The 23,705-nt window shown below is 37.2% G+C and overlaps 1 protein-coding gene across 5 annotated transcripts in view; it reads right to left on the reverse strand.

The window, feature by feature from the left end:
• Positions 1-580: 580 nt before the first annotated feature.
• The window catches only part of LOC120077754, a 47,009-nt gene continuing 23,884 nt past the window's right edge, over positions 581-23,705 (reverse strand). For all 5 annotated transcript variants that reach the window (XM_039031755.1, XM_039031754.1, XM_039031753.1 and 2 more), the window contains 15 exons: positions 19,933-20,031; positions 19,672-19,788; positions 19,428-19,543; positions 19,025-19,124; positions 17,425-17,777; positions 16,738-17,068; positions 15,623-15,828; positions 7,657-7,875; positions 4,893-5,079; positions 4,074-4,324; positions 3,305-3,397; positions 3,125-3,226; positions 2,553-2,910; positions 1,691-1,828; positions 581-1,623 (listed from right to left, as the gene is read on the reverse strand). In XM_039031755.1, coding sequence (XP_038887683.1) covers positions 952-1,623; positions 1,691-1,828; positions 2,553-2,910; positions 3,125-3,226; positions 3,305-3,397; positions 4,074-4,324; positions 4,893-5,079; positions 7,657-7,875; positions 15,623-15,828; positions 16,738-17,068; positions 17,425-17,777; positions 19,025-19,124; positions 19,428-19,543; positions 19,672-19,788; positions 19,933-20,031 — 3,342 coding nt within the window. In that variant the 3' untranslated portion in view covers positions 581-951. The remainder of the gene's footprint in view (positions 1,624-1,690; positions 1,829-2,552; positions 2,911-3,124; positions 3,227-3,304; positions 3,398-4,073; positions 4,325-4,892; positions 5,080-7,656; positions 7,876-15,622; positions 15,829-16,737; positions 17,069-17,424; positions 17,778-19,024; positions 19,125-19,427; positions 19,544-19,671; positions 19,789-19,932; positions 20,032-23,705) is intronic.

Here is a 23,705-nt window from a genome sequence, read left to right on the forward strand (position 1 = left end):
CAATTTAGCAATTTCGTTATTGTTTGCAAAAAAGTCCACGAGTAAAATAATCAAGGAGTTTTAAGGCACTTTAAAATTTTCTGCGTCATCTCTACCATTTCACTAGCTGAGTTCAACTTCTCAAATATTTTGCCCTTTTGTAGGTTGCAAGATAAAAATAAAAAATAAAAAATAGTACTGATTAAATTAAATTAAATTGATGTTTACATCACAATGATTATATTACTATTTCAATATTTCAATATCCTCATCTGAGTCATCTCTATAGAGCTGAAAGAGCACAGAGGAGCACTGAAGTTTTTGGCATGGGAGAGACAATTTTAAGTTTTTTTTTTCAAACCATAGAGACTAAATTTACAATTTAACCCTATAATGGTAAAAATAAAATTTTAGTTCATAAGATTTAAAATTGGCATCTATTTGAGCTCAAATTTTAAAATCAACCCTTTTGTCTTTAAAGTTCAAATAGTTGTTCTAAATAGTCCTCAGACACATTCACCACGACAATCAAAGAAGTCCATACAGGTATACTTCATAGACTACACATTTAAAACAAAACATAACAATATATCGAACAGTGTAAAACAAGGAAAAATACTAAGAACTAATATATTGAACAGTGTAAAACGAAAGTCAAAACCCGAGACCGATCCTACGTTTTAGCTAACACTAAATTACAAAATCACACCAGAAAAAATTTACAGATTGAACTGTATATATAATGAAATGTGTTCTGATGCAATAACGAACAAAAGAATATATGCAACTTTATATAGCACAATAGGCAAGAGTTCAAACACATGAAGAATACATTACAACCTGCGGTTCAGAGAGGACTCAGCAATTAGTTAGTACCCCTTGGGTGTGAGGTGGGTTGGTGCTTCGGTCAAGAGGCCGCAACAGCTGGTACCAAAATCAATCTCACCTTCTATACTCAACTGTAGCTAGATTTTAAATTTGTGATACGTTTGGAAGAGGGGTATTCTGAAGCTCTGGCACCTCAGATGGGGCCTCTAAGGGTGGCGGTGCATTGTTTGTGGATGATGAATTTGGAACAGAGGAATTCTGAGCCTCAGGCGACTCTAACACGGCCTCTGGACGTGCGGTATTATTTACAGACGACAGTGGTATTTGAGTCTCTACTGGTGTTGAGGACGCTAATTGGACATCAAATGGCTCTGAACCATTTGATGTTGTAGGAACATTTTCTGCTGGAGTAGTCGGAGATGTGTCCGTAGCTGCTGTTGAAGTTGGGGCATTACCGTCCAAAGTCTGTTCACTTGGTTCTGATTGGATCGGTGTACCTTCTGGTGGTGGTTGTGGATTAGCAGGTGGTGCCTCCAACAGTAATTGCTTGGCTGGTTGCTGCAATGCACCTTGTGCTCCAGGCGTTGGCTTCTTTGGACCGAGAATAGAAGATGAAAGAGTTGGCATTCCTGGAGGAAGAATTTCAATTGGAGGCTTCTTACCTGCATCTGCCAAGCTTGTGAGTTTTGGTTCCTCAAGGGATGCAAAAAATGCAGCTGTGGCATCAGTCTTTTCTGACGAGGTGTGCTCCATCTCCTTCTGTAGCATCTTGTTCCAAGACTCGACCAAGCTTTTCAATGTCGGTCGCCCATGAGCCTGGAAATTGCATGAAAGTTAATTCCCAAACAGAAGTACATACATAGCACAAATAAAGATGACCTACTTGAGCGTGAAGCACAGCTTCCGCCAGCATTCCTGTGTCTTGCCATGCTTTTTCCATGAGAGCATTGTCTCCCAAAACTGCTGCTGCAAATGCTGCTTCGCGCCCCGAGCCGACTGAGATCAAATTGCTTACCAATCCCTGTAGCATTTACATCGTCATTTAAGACTAGGTTTCCTAAGAAACAATAATATATCAATGCAACCACTGCAGGCAATAATTATCCAGTCTGCAACTTCACAAGATGAAGAATATGCAAAATTATTAGGCCATTTTGATAATGTTTTCTTTTTGTTTTCCCTTATATGTTTTTAATATTTTGCTTCATTTTTTATTTTACTCAAACAAATTCTTGAAATTCTAGCAAAGTTTTAGAGATGAAAGTGGTAATTTTCAGGAAAAAAAACTGCTGTCCCGTCAAACTCCATTAACTAATTGCCTGAAATTTTCTCCAATTTCAGAGAAAGCTCAACTTTTTGAGCTCAGCTTTGTATTAATTTCACCAAAAAATTGGGATTGTAAATGTCATCTAAAGATCCCAAATTTGCAATGATTACAGTTACCAAGTAACAGCTCGAAGAGCCTTACTTATACAGGCTCCCTTCTTTGCTAATTATATTCTCATATAAGAGTACGCCAGAAAAGAAAACGATGATGCTGAAATGACATTTAAATGCAACATGAAATTTAATAGTTAAGATAGAAGCTACACAAAACAACAGTATGGGGCAAAATTTTGGATCGGATGAACCAACCTAGGAAAAGCATTATTCTATAGAGCACGGCATATTTTGTATAAGAAAAACAACTACCAAGCTTTGAACATAAATGAACCAAGGCTAGAAAAGTGTTTCCAAGCACTTACACTCAGTCGCGTCAACTCCCCATGATTTGCTAATCGCAGAGCCAATCCTCTTAACACATGACCCTGTAATGCACCTTTCAAGGAGCCTGCAGCAGCTAACCTCTTTAGGGCCTCACGAGCAATATCAGCTTGTCCAGTAGCATCCGCAGCATCAATCAAATCCAAAAACTCTTTTGCAAATTTCACAATTCCTTGAAACGTTTCAACCATATCTTCCTTTTTAGTTGTTAAGCTAAGAATGTCATTCAAATCAAGCCCTGCATTATCTTGGCCCATGTCCCTGCTGTTGCTCATAGTAAGCAGACACTGAAGCGCTCTTTTTAAATCATTTCCTTGCATAGCCAGATCAAATTCCAATCTGAAATTTTCAAATAGAAATGGATTAACAAGTAGAACTAGGACTAGGACATGGTTTTGACACATTGACCTCATATCAAGTGACAGACTAGCAACTACTCAATGAGTGATTGAGAAACTATGTTAAGGGGCTTATAAACGACAACAGACTTTAAGAAACATAGGCCCTTTAATTTTACATTAGGGTATCATCTTTCCTGCAAGTGTTTGTTTACCTCTTAGATATTCCAGGCAGATGTAGAGCTTCCGTAGCATAACCCATACCGAGCATAAATTGAGCTAAGTCATCATGATGCTCTCTACCAAGCCTACTTGCCCTGCAGGAAAAAGAAATATTTAGGAGTTGAAACAATTCCCACCATGACAACATGTAAAAGAATGAGAAAAGTTAATACCATTTGACAGCACTGACTGCATCACCATAGGCAGCAAGACACCGACAACGGATACCAGGATGATTCAAGGATAGAGCATGTGCACTCATATACCTGGCCAAGAAAACTTGAGCAGCATAAGTCCTGATTCTCATTATTATATTTAAACTCTTTTCTGATTTAAAATTCAAGAATCCATCTGAGCATAAAAGAAAATGAAATTGGAAATGAGATGAGAATTGATCGAGTGACAGTATAAACTCTATCCAGACTAACATGATCAAAATGGAGAAAGCTAGTGTAATTTCTTAAATACTTCACAAGCACATTGTTCAATGAAAGATTTACTGAACTTTCACCAATAGCTCTCGGATGGTACAACAAAATGAAAATATGTGAACAAATAGAAAACCAGCTTATCAATTTTTTGAATAAACGCATCCAACCATGATGTACAAATGGCAGACGCACTTTTTAAATTTTAGCATTTTGATGTCTTTTAACTTTTTCAAGCACAGATAATATCAGTCGTCTAATCTTCCATTCGAAAACGGAGAAAAAGCAACTTAAACATACAGAGAATAGTGATCTCAAACTGACAAATACAAGCAATGTTCATGCTAATTTCTTGCTGATTGAACTGCTTGCATGGTAACGATTAGTTGAGCCATCACGTTGGCATACTGAACCATTTCTAACATTTGTGCTGAAAAACTTCAACATTTCTGATTTCTTTTGAGAGGAACGGTAGTTGTCCTTTAAATTCCTATATATTACAAGATTCAAGTACCTGTCAATTAACCAGAGAACTCCATCTCTAACACCAACCACAACTAGAGATCCGACAGGACGTTTCTGCTCAGCTGGGAAACGAGTAACTGCCACTGACACTCCACCACCACCAACTGCTATCTCATTTGCTTTTCTTTCTTCAAAATCTTTTTGCATCATTGAATCATCTGCATCTGCTTTCGACTGTTTGGGTAATGATAAAAATGGTGGTACAGAAGGAGCTTGCTGAAATGATGCTAATCGCACGACCTGAAGTAGTATGGATTAATATTAAAAGATTTAGAGAGAAATCACCATTATTCACATGATTCAGAAACCATATATGGTAAATATACCAAAAATTTAGTCGTAGAAACACTATTTTGAATAAAGGGTAGGTATTGAACATACATTCAACATGGATGTGCACTCAACATCTGTAGGACACGATTTCTTAATGTGATTTTCTAATAATTATTCATAAATTTTACTTTGCTGGGACATGCCAAAACACAACGTTGGATGGTTAGTAGAGCAAACTAATAAAAAAAAATGGTTTTAGGAACTAGTTTCCAATTGGAAAACCAAATGTCATCATTATTTCTTGAAGAGGGGTGTCAGTCACTATTAAAAATTTTAAATTGTTAAATATCACAATGGAAGAGACTTTCCCCATCAGAACCTGCAAATATTCTAAAGTCAGTAGGAATGGATCTTTCCCATATTGGTAAAGGATGTGCACAAAATCAAGATTCACATTATGTGAACCCGAAATTAAATAACATTGCTAATATTGTGACCACAGAGTCATTTATAAAGAAAGGGAATAAGATTTGACCTGAAGCATTGGGGGCCTCAACGTTATCCTTTCTTGGGTAACAGTTTGAGGACCATCTACAGCGATAAGAGCTAACTCCCCATGCTCAGCAATGGCTTTAGCTTGTGCATCTTTCAACTTCATCTCTTCTTTCATCCTTCTCGTCTCAATGTCAATGGGCGCAACTCCAGCATCCACAAAAACACATCTAGAACATTCAGCAGAACAAAGTAGCATAAGTTCTAGTAGTATTTCCTTTAAGTTCAAACTTCAGATGTCTATCATTTTCTATTTATTTATTTAATTTTTTTTTTAAAGGAAATAATACTTTTCATTGATAAAAGTAAAATGAAAAGAGACTAATGCTCACAAATACAAAATACCAAAAAACATAGAAGAGTAATAAGATAATAGAAACAATACAAAACTTAAACATGGAAAAATAAAAACTTTCAAAAACAAGCAAATGTCTTGAATAGAATAATTAGCATAAGGCTTCGATGAAGAATGCCAAGAAGAGTCTAGAAGAGGAGCATAACCCAAAAGATCCATCCATCAAAATGGAATGCCTTGAAAAATCTACTGAATGCAATGTGAACTTACAATAATTTATAAGACACAATATCTAGAACTTACAATAATTTAGAAGATATCAAAGAATAAGAATTACATTAAATGACAAAGATGGATGAGAAAAGCTACTTGTACAAGCAACAAAAAAGGACCACAAATTTCTCCCATCTCTCTCCTGGATACCCTGTCTCCCCTTTCTCCACTATGCATTACTAGAAAAAATGGAGGTGGTACAAATTTTTTCCTCATCTCCATGTGGCATGAAACAATGACCAAGATCAAAAACGAGGTTTTCACATTGCAAGATTGACCAGAACTGCAAAGGAAGAGTTTCAGAAGCCCATTCAAATAATACATTTGCAATTAGTAGAGAAATGGTTGCGGACGTATGAATTGCAAATGGCTCATTACAATTGAGAAGTATTTCACCCAAATCTCCATTGGTTTCAGCTTGATTGGGCAAAGTTATTCTATTATGACTTGATCAATCTTCTTGGGTTTCTCATGGGCTTGGGGTCAAATTCATTTGTGTAGCATGACAGCAAGTATCATAGTTAGCTATGAAAGTCATTAATTTGGTTATGTTGCAAAGTTGATGGAAGATAACAGTTTCTTTTGGGTTTAGGCATCATAGGCCTTGTTCTCAGTTATTTGAATTGATAGGTCTTGTTCTTGGTAATCTGGAAGATTTCTCATGGTCTCACATGTTTTTGATAGTTTGAAGCCAACTCGTTTCAATGTCTCGTCCTGTTGCACTTGTTTTCCATCTATGTGTTGGCTTCTTTATAAGTTTTATGTTTTATTTGAGATACTTATTTTTTCCCAAATCGATGTTCTCTTGGTCTTCTTTTTCTTCTCTTCTTTCAGGTTTTATTTACTTTGATCATTAGTCACTTTTCATCTCATCAATGAAAAATCTTGTTTCCTTTTCGAAAAAAAAAACCAAATCAAATCAAATGTCATTGAAGACCTTCTGATCCCCTAACAGTCACACAAGTTATTTTGGAAAACGTAATGTAATGGAGAATTCATATGGATCCAAAAGGGAAAAAAAGAACCAAAAATAAAAAAAAATGGAGGAAGCTTCTTAGAGACTACGAAAGTTCTAAACTCTAGAAGAAAAGGAAACAAAGTGGGGAAGACTATGAAGGATGGGCAAACTTCCCTTTTTTAATTTATTTTTTTATGAGAAACAAATTTCATTGGTGTATGAAATTTACAAAAGAAGGCCAGGATGCCCAAACCAATGTAGCTACAAAAGATTTCTCCCGTTGGTCAAAAGAGATGATAGATTATAAAGCTCCAGAACGATGTACATTTTCCCCAAGTCACTTAACACTGAATCTCCGTGCGATATCCCCTTGCTAAAGGCCTATCTCTCATCTTTCAGGAAAACCCGTCTTTTTTCGTTACTTTGACTGTGCTAGGAAAGCAGTCAGACTAGTGCCACGCCCAAAGCTAAGATCCAAAGTTGAGAGGGAAACAGCCCAGAGCGTACGCACATTGCGAGATTGAACTCAAGAAACCAACACATTAAAAGATTCAACTCCAGAAACAAATACATTATGAGATGGCATTGGCTCCTTGGTTTAGAGAACTTGGTCTTTGCATAAAGGCGGTCCCAACTCAAAAGCATCCCAACCGATTATCAACCAAGAAAAAGAAGGGGCTGAGAGAACTTCGAAATCTAGAAAGTTAAAGATTTTCTTAGAGAGGGGTTGTTATCAACTTGATTCTGATTTTACGGCTCCGCGTTGTTCATTTTTTAAAAATGCTGATAATTTGGTTTTTATGGCTATTATTCGTCCATGCTGATCTTACTAGAGCTTGGCCTTTTTCTTTTCAGACATGCTTCATCTTCGAGATCCTTGCTGCTTTTGTTATTGGAGACACACTGCCCTTTTGTTTTTAATCCATATTTGGTTGTATATCTTCATCTTTTCTTCACATGTTCATTTGTTCTTCTTTTGGATGTAATCGTTCACTCTCATTTGGACTTCTCCTATGGTGTATCTTCATATTGTACTCTTTAGATTATTTCATTGATCAATAAAATGTTTCTTATCCCAAAAAAAAAAAAGATTGAACTCCAGAATTGAAGACACGTCCCTTGCAATATTTGAGAGAAAACAGAATTCATGAGGAAGATGATGAATGTTAAGCCAGGAATACAACCAGAAGTGACACGAACAAGGGGGATATATAAACTTACTCTATGGTAGTCGGAGTAGCCACAAACAGTTGTCTACGGTGCCAAACAGCTCCAGTAGCATATGGAATTGCTACGTCTCCCAAGTATCTATACTGAGGCCGCAAAGAAGATATGACAATGTAATGCTGATATGCAAAAGCACAATATTCAACAGTTTGGTCCCATGCAGTCCATTCTGGCTGGTGCAGAAGCCCACCAACAGGCTGAAAAGTTTCCCAGCTGCATGAGATACAACATCCAGAGTGAATAAAAAGGAAAAATAGAACCGGAGAGATAGGGGATAATGTTAATCCCAACAACCAGCATCAATCCCCTACCCAATTTTTAAGGAAAAAAAATTGTCAACAGGGTGAAAAGTTCCAATCTACACAATAACTACCATCAAGAGAGAATACAAAAGAAAAAGAAACAATAGCAAAAAAAACATGCTATTTATAGAGGTGGTGACTTGTAAAAGTCCAAAAGCATCATTTACAAGTCAAAGATAAATCATACATGAGAATAAACTACTTAGAACTTTTTCTTTGAACAAGCAACAAAACTCATTATTGAAATGAAAAGAGACTAATGTGATAGAACCTCAATTATTTATCCACTGTTTTGGCCACAAAATAGCCACGGAAGGTCGAGTCCTCCCCCTCAATACAGCCTTAAGCTTTTACAAGATAAAAGATGCCTCCCCTCCTCTATAATCCTATCTTTTATACTAATTTGTTATCCCCCTCCCTACTAACAAATTTCCCCACTACTAACCGATTTGTTATAGATTTGGTGGTTCCCCTCTAACTAATTTGAATCTTTTCCCCCATTTACATTTGAGCCCCTCTCTCTATTCTTCCTTTTGCCCTTTCTTTCATACCTTTTAAATATGGGGGGTCTAACATTACCCTCCCCCCAAAGCACCACCTTGTCCTCAAGGTGAAAATCAGGGAATTGTTCAGCCAATTGAGCTCCTCCCTCCCAAGTTGCATCTTCTACTGGTAGGTCTTCCCATTGTATAAGCACTTCGAAGTCATTTGGTGAAGATATTGTTGAACCAATCTTCCTAACTCCCAAAACTGCCAATGGTTTTGGTTGTTTCCCCAAGGACCTACTGTTGGTGAGGAAAATCGTGGCAATATGGTCCCTTCTGCCCTTCTTAGTTGTGAAGCATGTATCACTGGGTGTATGGAGACATTGTGGGGTAGATCAAGCTTATATGCTACAGGTCCGATCTTTTGAATTACCTGAAAGGGTCCAATGTAACATGGTGCTAGTTTTGGGTGCTTGTGCACCAGCAATGATCCTTGGCGATAGGGCTTGAGCTTGATGTAAACTCAATCAGATACTTCAAAGTTTACCTCTCTTCTTTTTGAATCTGCTAGGGCCTTCATTCTTTGTTGTGTTGCTTCTAGTGTTTTCTTCAGTTGTTTGAGCATCTCGTCCCTGTTTTTAAGTAGGACATCAACTTCTCCTACTGTGGCATTCCTCTATGTGTAACAGACGATAGTAGGTGCTAGTCTACCATACAATACCTCATAAGGGGTTCGTTTGATGGCTGTGTGGTAGGATGTGTTGTAATTATATTTAGTCCATGCCAGCCATTTGTGCCATTGTGAAGGGGTCTCCATAGTAAAGCACCTTAGGTAAGCCTCTAAGCCTCCGTTGACAACTTCTCTTTGCCCATCTGTTTGTGGGTGATAGGATGAGCTTCTCTTGAGTTGTGTTCCCATCAATTTAAACAATTCTTCCCAAAATAGGCTAGTAAACACCTTATCTCTGTCAGAAATGATGCTCCTGGGTACTCCATGCAAACGTATGACCTCCTTCATAAATAAAGTAGCCACTGTTGCTGTTGTATAAGGGTGGCGAAGGGCAATGAAATGTGCATATTTGGACAGCTGTCGACCATTACCAAGATTGAGTTGTAATCCTCTGATTTCGACAGTCCCTCCACAAAGTCCATGCTGATATCTGCCATGTGAGCTCGGGTATTGGTAGAGGTTGGAGCAGCCCAGCAGGGGCTAAGGCCAAATACTTGGCTTGTTGGTAGATAGAACAGTCTCCTAGAAAAGCCCTTACCCTTGCCTTCATTCCTGTCCAGAAAAATTCTTTTTTTAGTCGTTGGTACATCTTCACTACCCCATTGTGTCCCCCAATTGGATTGTTGTGAAACTCTTGTAGGAGTGACGAAATGGTAGGTAATTGAGGTGGTAGTACAATGCGTTGCTTATACAATAGAAGTTCCCCTTGCAGTGTATATCCCTGGGGTGTGGTAGTTCTGCCCGAATGTTGTCCCTTATTGCCCTTAGTTCTTGATCTCTCAACTTGACTCGTGAATATCTCCTGATTCAGGGCATGTAATACACTGATCATAGACAATTCCAACAAAGGAAGTACTCAGACAAAGCATCTGCTGCCAAATTTTCCCTCCCTTTCTTATACTCAATCTCAAACTCGTATCCTATCAGTTTTGCAACCCATTTCTAGTAATCTCCTGCTATGATTCGCTGTTCCAACAAGAATTTGAGGCTTTTCTAATTTGTTCTTACAATAAACTTCCTTCCTAAGAGATAGGAGCGCCACTTTTGCACAGCCATAACTATGGCCATTAGTTCCCTTTCATAGGCAGCCTTGAGTCGATGTGTGGGTGGGAGTGCCTTGCTGAAATAAGCCACCGGTCTTCCTTCTTGCATCGGGACTGCCCCCACTCCTACCCCAGAAGCATCTGTTTCAATTACGAAAGTTTGATTGAAATCAAGAAGCTTAATGGTGGGTAGTTGGGTCATGTGTTGCTTCAAGGCTTCGAAGGCTGCCTGAGTATTTTCATTCCACTCCAATCTATCCTTTTTGAGCTGCTGTGTTAGAGAGAAGGCTAACGAACCATATTGAGGTACAAACTTGCAATAATAGCCTGTTAGCCCAAGGAATCCCCTAATTTGCTTGACGGTTGGAGGTGTTGGCCATTTGAGCATAGCTTCCACCTTTGAAGGGTCCTTCTGAAATGATATGTCCCAGATAGTCTATTTGCCTTGCCCCAAACATACACTTCTTAAGATTGGCCACGAATTGGTGGTCTTCCAAAGCTTGCAATACCACAGATAAATGATGCACATGATCACATAAAGAAAAGTTGTAGATTAAGATATCATCGAAGAATACTAACACAAATTTTCTTAAGTAGGGGTGCAAGAGGTCGTTCATTACCGATTGAAAGGTGGATGGAGCGTTTCTCAGACCGAATGGCATAACTAAGAACTCGTAGTGGCCTTCATGAGTTCGAAATGCGGTCTTGTGTATGTCTGAGAGAGCCACTCGGATCTGATGGTACCTGACTTCAAATCAATCTTCGAGAATACCCATGCACCAGCCAACTCATCAAGGAGTTCTTCAACCATTGGAATAGGGAAGTTATCTGGAACTGTCACTTGATTCAAAGCCATATAATCGACACAAAACCGCCAACTACCACCCTTCTTTTTCACTAATAACACTGGACTTGAAAAAGGACTCACACTAGGCTGAATGATCCCAGCAGTAAGCATCTCTTCTACCAGCTTCTCAATTTCGTCCTTCTGGAATTGTGGGTACCTATACGGCCTCACTTTCACTGGCCCTGCCCCTGGTTTGAGTTGAATGTGGTGTTCATGGTGTCTCATAGGTGGCAACCCTTCTACTGGACTGAAAACGGCTTGGTGCCTTTCTAAAATGTCTTGTATTTCCGATTGCAGCTCAGTTATTGACCTTATTTCTCTACTTTTTTCAGAGGTCATGAGGGACTTTAGCTCAAGAAGGATACCTTGGCCCTCTCCTTTTACCAACTTCATCATTGTCTTCAGTGAAATCTGTGACTTCCTCAAGCTACGGTCACCTTGCAAGTGTACTCTCCAATCACCTACTTGGAATTCCATCTCGGACGTTCCCCAATCACATTCAACACGTCCTAAGGTCATCAGCCATTGCACTCCTAACACTACATCAGCACTACCCAGAGGCAAAGGAAAAAAGTTATTGATGATAGTTAAGTTTGGAAGGTTAAGAATTACTCCCTTGCAAATGCCTGTTGTCTTCACTGATACCCCTGTTCCTAACATTATTCCATAACTCGTTGTTGGCGTCTGTGGTAGTTGCAGGGTTGATACTAACTTGTTGTCAATGAAATTGTGTGAAGCACCACTGTCAATGAGGACAATCACATCCTTATCTCCTATGGCTCCCCTGACTTTGATCGTTCGAGGTAAGTCAATCCCGACGAGAGAGTTCAAGGATAGCTTTGCTTCTTGTTCGTTCTCTTCCATCACCATCGATTCTAAGGTAGTTGTCATGGGCATCTCGGCCTCCTCTGCTTCGTTCACTGCTTCCGTATCATCATCCCCCTCTTCCTCGTCATGGTAAAGCAAAATGCTCAACTTTTTCTTTTTACATCGATGCCCTGGCGTATATTTTTCCTCACAATGGTAACAAAGTCCTTTGTCTTTTCGGCTTTGCATCTCCCTATCGGATAAGCACTTGAAAGGTTTTCCGTTGACATCCTTTAAGGTAACAGAGTTTGAAGACGTACTAGAAAGCCGGTTCGGGTTGAGAGAGATCGTCCGAGCAGCTGCGTGCATGTTTTGATTCGGGTTGGGGCGGTTTGACTCGTGACCGCGTTAGCTCCCAAGCTCGAGGATGTGCTTGTTGATTTTGCCAGATTCGAGTTGCCCCACTTCTTTCTTCAGGCCTCCTCTGTGTCTTCTATTATTTGGGCCATTCTCATCTTCTCTTTCAGCCCAATCAACTTAAACATTCTCATTTGGACTTGGATGTCTTCCTTCAATCCACTAACAAACTTGCTTTCTAATGTTTCATCAGATAGGTCTTTCAACGACCCTGAAAGCTGCTCGAATCGCCGCCGGTAAGCTCGCACACTACCATCCTGCTTCAAGGTGAGAAACAGAGCCCTCCGATCCTCTTCCTTGACTGGTAAGAATCGTAGCAATAATTGTTCCTTAAATTTGGCCCATGTATCCATCGCAGTCCTTTCTTCCTCCCATTGGTGCCACTCCAAAGCTTCTCCTTCTAAACACAAGATTGCAACCTCGATTTTGTCCTTCTCGAATAACCTATTCACAATAAAATACCTCTCGACTCTATGGAACCATCCCATTGGATCCTCACCTGGTTCTCCTTTGAATATTGGTATTTCCAGCTTTCTCGATCGCATATCGAACAAGGGCACCTCCCTTCTTTCTCCCTTTTCCTCACTTGTCGGCTGCTTGCCTTTATCAGTCACTGTTCTTTCCGATGAATCCGACCCCATCTCCTTGGTTGTTTCTGATTTCTTTGACCAAACCTCTAGTGCTCGTATCATCTTCTACTCCATTGACTCTCCTAGTGCTTTGATTTTCACTATCAACAAGCTCTCCGTGATCTACTGCATTTCTCCGAACCTTGGATCCATTCTGTTCTCCATTCCAATGTGAAGCAAGGTAAGTTGTTCTTCCACAGCTGTTAATCTTGCCTCCATCTTCTTCACCATACCCTTTTCCCACGAAACGGATGGCTCTTATACCAAATGATAGAACCTCAATTATTTATCCACTGTTTTGGCCCAAAATAGCCACGGAAGGTCGAGTCCTCCCCCTCAATACAGCCTTAAGCTTTTACAAGATAAAAGATGCCTCCCCTCCTCTATACTCCTATCTTTTATACTAATTTGTTATCCCCCTCCCTACTAACAAACTTTCCCACTACTAACCGATTTGTCATAGATTTGGTGGTCCCCCTCTAACTAATTTGATTCTTTTCCCCATTTACATTTGAGCCCCTCTCTCTATTCTTCCTTTTGCCCTTTCTTTCATACCTTTTAAATATGGGGGGTCTATCATAATGCTCAAGAGATACAAACTCTACTGGAGAGTGAAATAACAACAATCAACATACAAAATAACAAAAAGCAATTCTAACAACCAAATGATAAAAAGACATAACAAGACTATTCTCAAAAATAAAAGCAGCCCAATTTAAGTTTATATCTTGAAGAGAGTAGCCCTAAAAATATTTAGATAAAGAACACCAAAAAGGCATTGAGGCGAGCTGATTTGAAAATATCCACACAAGAACTAGCTTTATATTTTCAGCATGTTTCTTTCCATCCACAAGCTGGAAAGAAGAGCCTTAACTGCATTAACAAATTGAGATTTTCAAAAAGAAAAACTAGCCAAACATAGTTTCACTAAGCTATTGTTCCAAAACACCTATTTTTTTATAATCTTTTTTTATAAGAAATATTTCATTGATGAATGAATTATCCAAAGAGTACAATATGGAGAGTACACCAAATAAACGATGCCCAGAACACAGGTAAAGATACAACCAATAAAGATATGAAGCAAATGAGATGAACTAAAGATGTACAACCAAATTGGAGAAAGAAACAAAAATACAGGGGACCACGATATAAAGCTATAAGGAAGCACATGTTGGAATACAACAGCCGATAGAAAGCCCAAAAATCAGGTCCCAAATCACCCGGTTCAAAAAACAAACAAGGAGGAAGTCAATAGCACACCCATGTTGAAGATGGCCCTTCTCCAACCAAATCTTTAGCTTTTTTGTTTTTGTTATATGAGTTCTACAAACCTACTTTGAAAAAAATTCAAAAGCAGACCACACACTAGTGAAAGCTGACATAGAGATCGTGATCATAGTAAAGCTGAGTACTTTGGCATTGCTTTGCTGGCTTTCATAGCCATTAGAAATTGACCTTGGTCTCCATAATCAACATAGTCAAGGTTGTTATCATATAGTCAGGAGTTAGTAATACCCGGTGGTTGAATCTCAGCTCCACTTCTCCAAAAATATTTGTCCAGGACTTGTGAAGCTTTTTTGTTAACAAGTTTAGAGGGCAAAAAAGAAGTCTATCGACTAATGGTTGTAGGACCTTCCTTGGTCAAATTTGGCTGGAAAGTAATAGAAGAGTTTCAACTACAAAGTAGTAATAGGGACTCCATCATTCTTTCAGCTTCCTCTTGTTGTACTAGACTCTTTTTGTAATTAACTTTTAACTTCTATACACTAGGGAACTCTTTTTACGCCCTTTTGTATTTTCATTCATATCAATCAAATGGACGAACAAAAAACCTACTCTAAGTAACAAATTTGAAAATTCATTATGGAAAAACCTACTCTAAGTAACAAGCTTCTACTCTAAGTTAGTAGAAGCTTATGTCAACCTTATGGAAAAACACTCCTTTGTAATTCTCTTGAAGGTAGCAAGAATGTCTCTAGTTGAAAGGAAGGTGATTTATTCTTTTCTGAAGAGGCTTCAGAGTTTTTTGTTGAGGGTGGTAGTAGACCTCATCATGGATATTTCAAGTCACTCGGAGTTCATTATGAAGATTCTTGATGTGTTTTTGGATGTTCAGTTTGTTGTTCTTTGAATATTTTATCATCTTGTTTCATCTTTCTTTTTATAAGAAATCCTCTTCCTCCTCTTCTTGTTTCATCAAGATATATATTAAAATATATGTATGTGTATTTCCTCTTGAATTTTTGGATTTCTTTTTGGTTGTTTTGTCTTTTTTATTCCCATTGGAAACTTGAATCCTATTCCTTGAACATTTTTCTTCCATCCATATATCGATGAAGGGTTGTTTCTTGTTCAAAAAAATCAAGAATCAACCAACCTACAAATTCATAATATATCTGGGCTGAAGGATAGCTTCCACAATGGCTCAAGTCTTTGAGCCCAAATAATTGAAAAATAACCTAATTATATATCAAAAAAGATTGTAATTACTTTTTTTTTATTCAATTACTTTGTCTTTTTTTTCTTTTTTCTTTTTTTTTCTTTTTCTTTTATTTTTTTTTTTTCTGTGATTCATGCTAATCAGAGCCTTTTTCTAGTGTCCATTGACTCTTTGAATTGAATAGATTTTTTTTCTTATTTAGAACAAAAAGAAGAAAGAAAGAAAGAAATGAGCTCCCCATGCAAATTTATTCTCACCTATACAATTGAAAGTTTGGTGGTGTTGTTTCAGATGAAGATTTATGGGATGAAAAACCATCGTCAAAACTTGTAAAGGAAGAAACACCACTGTTGCCAAATCCTGATAAAGGCATCATTGAAATTGTTGTGGCAGCAACAGGACTAATTCTCCTAGATGTTCGATATGCAACTCCAAGAAGAGCCCCACCATGCAAACCAACAACCTAAAAACGTTATTTTAGCAATTACATGAAGTAATTGAGAAAATAATATGAAAAGTGCAATGACTTGCTAAGCTCATTGAAGTTTGGCATTACATGAGATGAATGCAGTAGAATATCCAATGACTGAAAAGAAATGCATATCTCTGATAATCAGACAAATGTATAGGAAATAGCTAAATATTTAGACATAAATAATATTAAAGCTCCATAAGCATCTCAGCCATATAAAAGCACTGGGTTGGTCAATATAATTGCTTTTGTTTTCTTATTTTCAAAAAATTCAACCAGATATCTAAGTTTCTAACATGTCAGTTTCCCACTATATAGCTATAGATGTAATGTCGATTAAAGTTCGAGCCAACACTAGCCTAAATCAAACTGTAGGTACCCCTACTTTCTCACAATACTAATATAATCTCAATGGATTTGCCTTCTCTTTTTCATAAACCAATGTGGCCTCAAAAGAACTCCTCATCACCAAATTCTTTGTTTTCACTTTCAATGCTTAATCTTCACCTAGGTTTCTCTTAATGTGGCAATCTCGCATGCAGGAGTGTCAAGGAATTTTAGCAGGAAACAACTTGTTGGAGAATAGTTAAATTAGCATCAAATCATGAAGGGGTTGTTTTCATTTAATTTAAATGGTAAGAGCGTACTTTTTCATCAAAAACACCACCAAAAAAGGAGGGGAAAAAAAAAAGAGAGAGAGAGACATAAGAGTGTTCAAGGTAAAACGAAGTAGGTTGACATTCATTTGTCATACTATGATATTAGACCATGTAAAGTGTAAATAGTCTATTAAATTGTCGAAGATGCATTTGCCATAACATTGAACTATGGAAGTACATTTTACCATTGTCTCACGAGAAAGTATAAGGGAAAAAATGGTGAGGACAGAAAGCCAAATACCGGTTCACTGCGGCTACCTATAGACCTCATCAATATGTTTGATGTCCCATCATCAAGTAATATACGAACTTGAACACTGGCTGAGGAAGCAGCAGAAGCAGCTGCTGCAGCCGCTTGTGCTGCCGCTGCTGCAGCCTCCTTTGCTCTCCTTGATGATCCCCCCTTGGGAATTACAGGAAATCTAGGAGGTATAGCAGATTCCAGTAATGCAAACCTGTCTCGACATGTATCCCAGGCCAAAAGCCTCGCACTTCCAGAATCAACAATGGACCAGTCACTTACTTTGTAGATGGAAAAGTACGGAATATCAGGCCAAATTATAGCAAGGTACCTGCATCAAATGATTATGACTTCGGAATGAAATTACCACTTTCACCAGACTCTTGTTTTAATCTACTAGAAATTAAGGGAGGCAAGCAATAGCATGTTACAGAAAAAACAGAACTGTTAAGTCCTAGAGAAACAATTTCCAAAGGAAAAAAAAAACATGTATTGATTGCTCATTACTAGAGACGCTGAAAACAATTATAGATCCTGATGCAAAAACTTGAAGGAAATACAGATCAAACTTAACCATCCAATGAAAATTCTGATAACCCCTCCTATATTAATATGGATGCACAACCAAATATATAAAATCCACTTTACACAAAAGGTTCAAAAAAGAAGAATATGAGGCCAACTTACTTTCCGGAACTGCTAACGGAAAGAACTGAATACGCATCATGTGGAACTGGAGTGCTGATGTGTTTTTTGACCTGCTTGACTTGTAGCAGCTCATCTCCCTTTAACCTTCCTCCTTCAGATAAGGATCCATTATTTCCCAAAGATGGATTTGTAGTGTGAGACAACTGAAAATTTAGCAACTTTAGCTCCCTTTCAACAATATAAACAGCAGAATGCTCTCGTCCGCCTGATGGAGTTGGAAGAGGAGCTACTGCTGGAAGAGATCTAGCATCAAGTTCACTGATGATAACACCAATATTGGTTCCAGTAGCAACAAGATGAGGTTGTAATGGATGAGCAATCATACAGTAAACCTACAACATGAGACTGATGAGCAATTATACAATAAACCAGCAACATGAGATTGTTAAGGTGGCTGTTTGATAATTCATGTTGTTTGATTTTTCTTAGAGAAAAGAAAAAGAATTCCCTAGGGAAGAATAAATGGCATCTATAATTTGCCTTCCCCATATAAAGGCATATTGCGTCTCAAGTATGATAGCAGGGAGCACTTTTCGAAGTCTTTCGGCTAGGACCTTCCCAATAAAGAGAAGAAACGAGACTAACTGGTCTATAACCTCCCACCTGTCATATGTGTTTCATTTGTTCTCTTGTTGATAATGCCCTTTACCAACAACAACAACAAAAACAAAACAAAAAAACCAAAAAAAAAAAAAAAAAAAAAAATTAAATTGAGCTATGAACCCTATTCTTAAGGTTATTTGGAAAAAAAAACTTTTTCAGAAACTGAGCATTGAAGCCATTGGGGCCTGGGGATTTGAGATTTTCCAAGGCAAAAATGGCACCAAAGTTGATTGGTCTTTCTAGNAGACTAACTGGTCTATAACCTCCCACCTGTCATATGTGTTTCATTTGTTCTCTTGTTGATAATGCCCTTTACCAACAACAACAACAAAAACAAAAAAAAAAAACCAAAAAAAAAAAAAAAAAAAAAAAAAAAGCCCCGGTAATACCTTCAACAAATTGGTTTTAATGGTCCTCCAACTTTTTCAGAAACTGAGCATTGAAGCCATTGGGGCCTGGGGATTTGAGATTTTCCAAGGCAAAAATGGCACCAAAGTTGATTGGTCTTTCTAGATGTGGTTATGGAACAAATAGGGGGTCCTTCATGGGTGTCTAACAAATACAAATTTCTCCTTTTGAAAATGTATAGTTTACAGCCTCATCTTGGACTGCCTCACACAATTCTTTTTGTAATACACAGTGTCCTCATTAACTTAGATTGGAGGTTTTCCTTGTCAACCCTCTGAATTAGGCTTAGGGACCCCTCATCTCTAAAGCCTCTTGGTTGTGTTCTTCTCTTTTGATGAATATACTTTCCGTTGTTTCCCATTAAAAAAAAAAAAAAAAACAAACAAAACAAAACAAAACAAAAATAAAAAGTAATAGAATAATAAAAATAAATGCAAGAGCACCAAGGAGCTAGGTAGAAAATCCCAACAAAACAACAAAAATATAGGTTGAATGTTTATAGAAGCCAAAAACATAACAAACTCATTAGGAATAGTTACAAAATTAATGCTTGTGATAAAAGTCGTACCCTAACTTTCTTGTTTGGAGCAAGTACTTGAGGAGGGACAAGGGAAGAAAGTTCACAAAGTGGTCTTGTGAGAGCTGAGTACGTGGGGTGCTCGATAGCCCTGAGAAAATTAATCTATCAGAGCCTTGATTTTGTTTATTTATTTATTTTAATTTTTAATTTTTTTTATAAGAAACACAATCTTCATGATTTAAAAAAAAAAAAAACAAACCCTATAAGAGGCTTGATGTAATAAGAAAGCTGAAAAAACAGAACTGAAATTAAATAACCTACGAAATAGATGGAAGTTGATATCACAAGCTCACCACTCTTTATTTCGCCAAAAAAAGATAGAAATGCTCAACATTCTTATATGACATAATCTATTAATAAAATTTAAAGTAATAATAAATAAAAATCCTACCATATGTGGGAATCTTTAACACAAGTGAGAATATCAAGGTTCGGAGCTCGAGGATGACACCAAGATGCAACACTATGGCAGGCAAATTTTGGAACAGGTTTAATGCGACGCAGTTCCTGAGAAGAAAAGATTAAATGGGATATCATAAAATATTCAAGAAGACTTGCAAGAAGAAAAGCTAGGAAATATACGTCAAGTGCTCCAATATTGTAAAATGTAATGCACTATAGATATGCAAAAATACCTTAAAAGAGATAGTATCCCAAATTGCAAGTGTTTTGTCCGCACCAATCGTGATAAGCTGTGGAGCACCTCCAATCACTCTGGAAAGTTCAACAGCCACTACCCCACCATCATGTGCCTATCAAGAATGCAATAGATCTTATCATTAACCCGTTCATTAATCTTTATGGAGCACATATAAATATAATTATCATGGAAAGGATATGAATGCATTAAGTATACAACTTTTAAAGAAATAACCAGATAGAAGTAGAGGACACACTTTTAAGCTTAGTTTTGGTACAAGTTCTCGTGAATCTTGGCTGTTGTCTGCACTCCAGAGTACAAGTAAGCCATCACTAGCACCAGATACCAGAAGTGCCTGGCAATCAAATTCACAAATACAAAATGATAATAAATCCAAAAGGAAAAGCAGGGAAAGCATCAATAAGAAAAAAAACAGGAGATCAAGACAGTGCAGACAAGATTTTTAACTCGTGAAATAGAACACATATCGAAGTTTAAATTTAGTGTATCGTGTATCGTAAGGCATCGTGTATTATAAGTTTCAATTTGGTAAATAACATTAAAATAAAAATATAACTAGTAAAGCCTAAAATAAAAGGAATGAATAGTCAAATATTAAGCAACTCCAAAATAAGTATTAAAACATTAACTAACCTCAAAGTTCAAAATACCAGGAAAAGAAAACATCAGTTGACTTCAAAAATAAGAACGAAAATTCATTTGGGTTTTCAAAAAGCCGTCTCATTTTCCTTTTCTGTTATTTCTTCTCACTACTCGTGCGGCCGTGCCCACTGCCTCGTCATTTCCTTCTAGACTTTTCCTTCTCCTTTTTTTCCCCTTTTCTTTTTGTTTCAAGCACATTCTTCTATGATTATTTCATACACGCTGCTCTTTGAGCGGCGTCGCAAACCGCTGCACAAAACAAAGTCATCTTCTTTGGCCACCATGCGAACAATGACCAAACACTGTATCTTTTAGTTTTTTCTTTGTTTTCCTTCATTTCAATTTGAATCATACGATACAACTCGTGTATCATACAAGTTTAATATAACTAAGTGCAAATATATAAGAGAGCTAACTCAGAAAGACAATTTATTGAAATGCGTATTTTTTTTTTTAATGAAAAGCCAAATTTAATTGAGAGAAAAAAAAAATGAAAGAATGCAATATCATTTAGAAAATGAACAACCCACAAATGGGAGTCCAAATAAAGGAAAGGACTCCAATCAAGAATAATAAGATCTAGGAAATAATTACAAAAAGGATTCTTGCCGATGCCCAAAAAGACAGAACTTGGCAAGGGGCCACATGTCATACGACTCTTCTCAATTCATCTAAAAGTACCATCATTCCTCTCCCCAAAATTGTTGGGCAATAATTATAATTAAAACCTTATCCCAAGTCAAAGCCCAAAATTACAAGTGTACATCAAATTGTTTGACAATAATTATAATATTAAATTGAGAGTAAGCACTCTGAATGAACCCGAGGCAGTCTGTTACAAGCTTTGTCCCCAAAACTACATATAATTATTTGAAGGAATTTACAAGCTTTGTCCCCAAAACTCCTTTCAGACCAAGTTTATTCTCTTCCTTCTTAGTGGACTTGCCAATGCCAATAACACATGACAGCAAGCCAAGGTTGGGTATGGTTAAATCATCGAATGACCCAAATGCTTAAGCTGGTGAAGGTAAATTTAATATTATATAACCACTTTAATACTCCCTCTCACTTGTAGGCTTGAAAATTTGTAAAAGACCCAATAAGTGGAAACCAATATTAAATGGGGAGGAAAAACATCATAGTATTTGAAAATAGGATCTCCTTTACTTCCTACTCTGATACCATGCAATGTTTTAAAAGGCTAAAGGCGGCCTCAAGGCATTTTCTCTTAAAGAGGTGAGGCGTAATCCTCGAGGTGCTAGGATTTCCAGAAGAAGATGTCATTCGTTTGATGAGAAATAAAAAGGAATATCGAAAATTCGAGTGGCTGAAGCTGAAGCAGCTACTTTCGAAGTAACAGAAAGAAAAGCAACGACTGGAGTGGGAGAGTCAGAGTCGAAAAGAGGATTCCTCACTTCTTTCTCTCATTCAAAACCGTGCATGAGACAGGCGGAAGCCTCATTTTAAATTAATAAGACATAATTAAATGGGCTATTTTCAAATATAGAAAAATGAACCAAAATATTTACAAGTAATAGCAAAATATCACAATCTATATGTGATAGATCGCGATAGACTACTATTTGCGTATCTTTGTGTCGTGATAGACATAGTGTATCACAGTCTATTGCCTAGATTGTGATATTTTGCTATTGCTTGTAAATATTTTCAATAGCATCATTTAAAATAAACTCCCTAATTTAATCATAAAATATATACTATTATATATTTATAATGCTATAATATTGCTTAAAAATACCTAACATACTCAAAACTAATCATGACAATGACAATAATCTCAATCATTAATCACAAAAAAGAAAAAAATTCTCAATGACCCATCTAAATCTCATCTTCAATATCATTATCATTAGCATTACTAGGATCTTCCATAAAATCATCCTCGTATCTAATAATTTCATCCTCATTTTCATTGTCACTCTCAATATCTACCCATTTCTCTTCATCCAATGTCATCGACCTCTTCCCTTTATCTATTTGTGAAATAAAATTGGTAAATAAAAGTTACAACTAAGTGAATTCTGGAAATTTGTTTAAATTAAATATTTTTAATAAATAATATACCTCCACTTTTAATGTTTGGTTGTTTGGTCTTATCACTACTTTTGTTGAGAACTATTTCCTCTCCAAGCTCATAAACATTGACGTTAAAATCATCATCCTGCTCAACAAAGGAATTTGTAGCCCCACAATTATTTTCAACAATCCACTCATCATCAGATGGCACATCATCTACCACCAATGGATCAACTTCTTCCTTGAGACCCTTTCACTTCCAGTGTCTATCCTTTAATCTTTTATTGTACATGATAAAAACTAAGTTATTTAACATAGTTGTGCTCAAACGATTCCTTTTCTTTGTATGCACCTATCCATGAAACATAAACTTATCACTAATGGTAAAAGTCTTAGACAATTCTTTGCAAAGTAAGGAAATACAATTGAACACTTCCTAACCTCATTAAATGTACTCTAATTACGTTAACACCCAGATGCTGAACAAGTAAGACTCAAAACTTTGATGGCGAATCTCGCTAGTTCTGGTGTTCCATCCCCAAATTGAATCCACCAATCAACTGCATCGCCCAATATCACATCAACTAAGAAAACCAAAATAAATAAAACTATGATATATTATCTTCATGATGCTCATCTGGAGTTTTTTTTTTTTTTTTTTTTTTTTTTTTTTTGCAAGAGGCTATTGCTTGTTGGAACCCAAAGAATTCTTCCCTCCTTCGAAATGAATCCATTTGAAGGTCAGCTTTTATTCTCTCGTTTTCATCTGCTATCAAATTGTTCATACATGTATACAAGCCCAATTTAATCTTCAGAGTGGTAAAATTATCATCATATTGAAAATGTGGGTTCAAGAAATATGCTACCACATGTAAGTGTCGATGTAGTTGAAACTCCCACTTTTCATCAGTAATATTCCATATCTCCCTATAACTTACTTTCTCCCCACCAAGATTCTTGGCAATTTCTTCTTTTGTTGAATCCATGGCACCATATATAAATCCTATTGCAGGCACCTTCTCAGAATCAACCAATCTCAAAACACCCACCAAAGGTTTTGTAGTCTTAATTGCATACACTACAGCAACCTCCTTCTTCCTTTCCGTCCACCTCTCCCATACCCACCTCTCCCTCTTTCCGTCTAGAAATTCCAGCCACTAGTTAGTATCTCAACGCCAGTTGCTCATTGCGCAAAAAAGCTTCTGTCAATGGAAGTCAAAAGTTGTAGGATAAATACAATACATTTTTGTGCTTATCTCCAAGATGGACAGTTTTACGTAGAAGACGTGGAAGTTAAGAAACATCTACTTTTATCAGAATCGCAGCTCT

Source organism: Benincasa hispida, chromosome 5 (assembly GCF_009727055.1).
Source record: "Benincasa hispida cultivar B227 chromosome 5, ASM972705v1, whole genome shotgun sequence".
Classification (NCBI taxonomy): domain Eukaryota; kingdom Viridiplantae; phylum Streptophyta; class Magnoliopsida; order Cucurbitales; family Cucurbitaceae; genus Benincasa; species Benincasa hispida.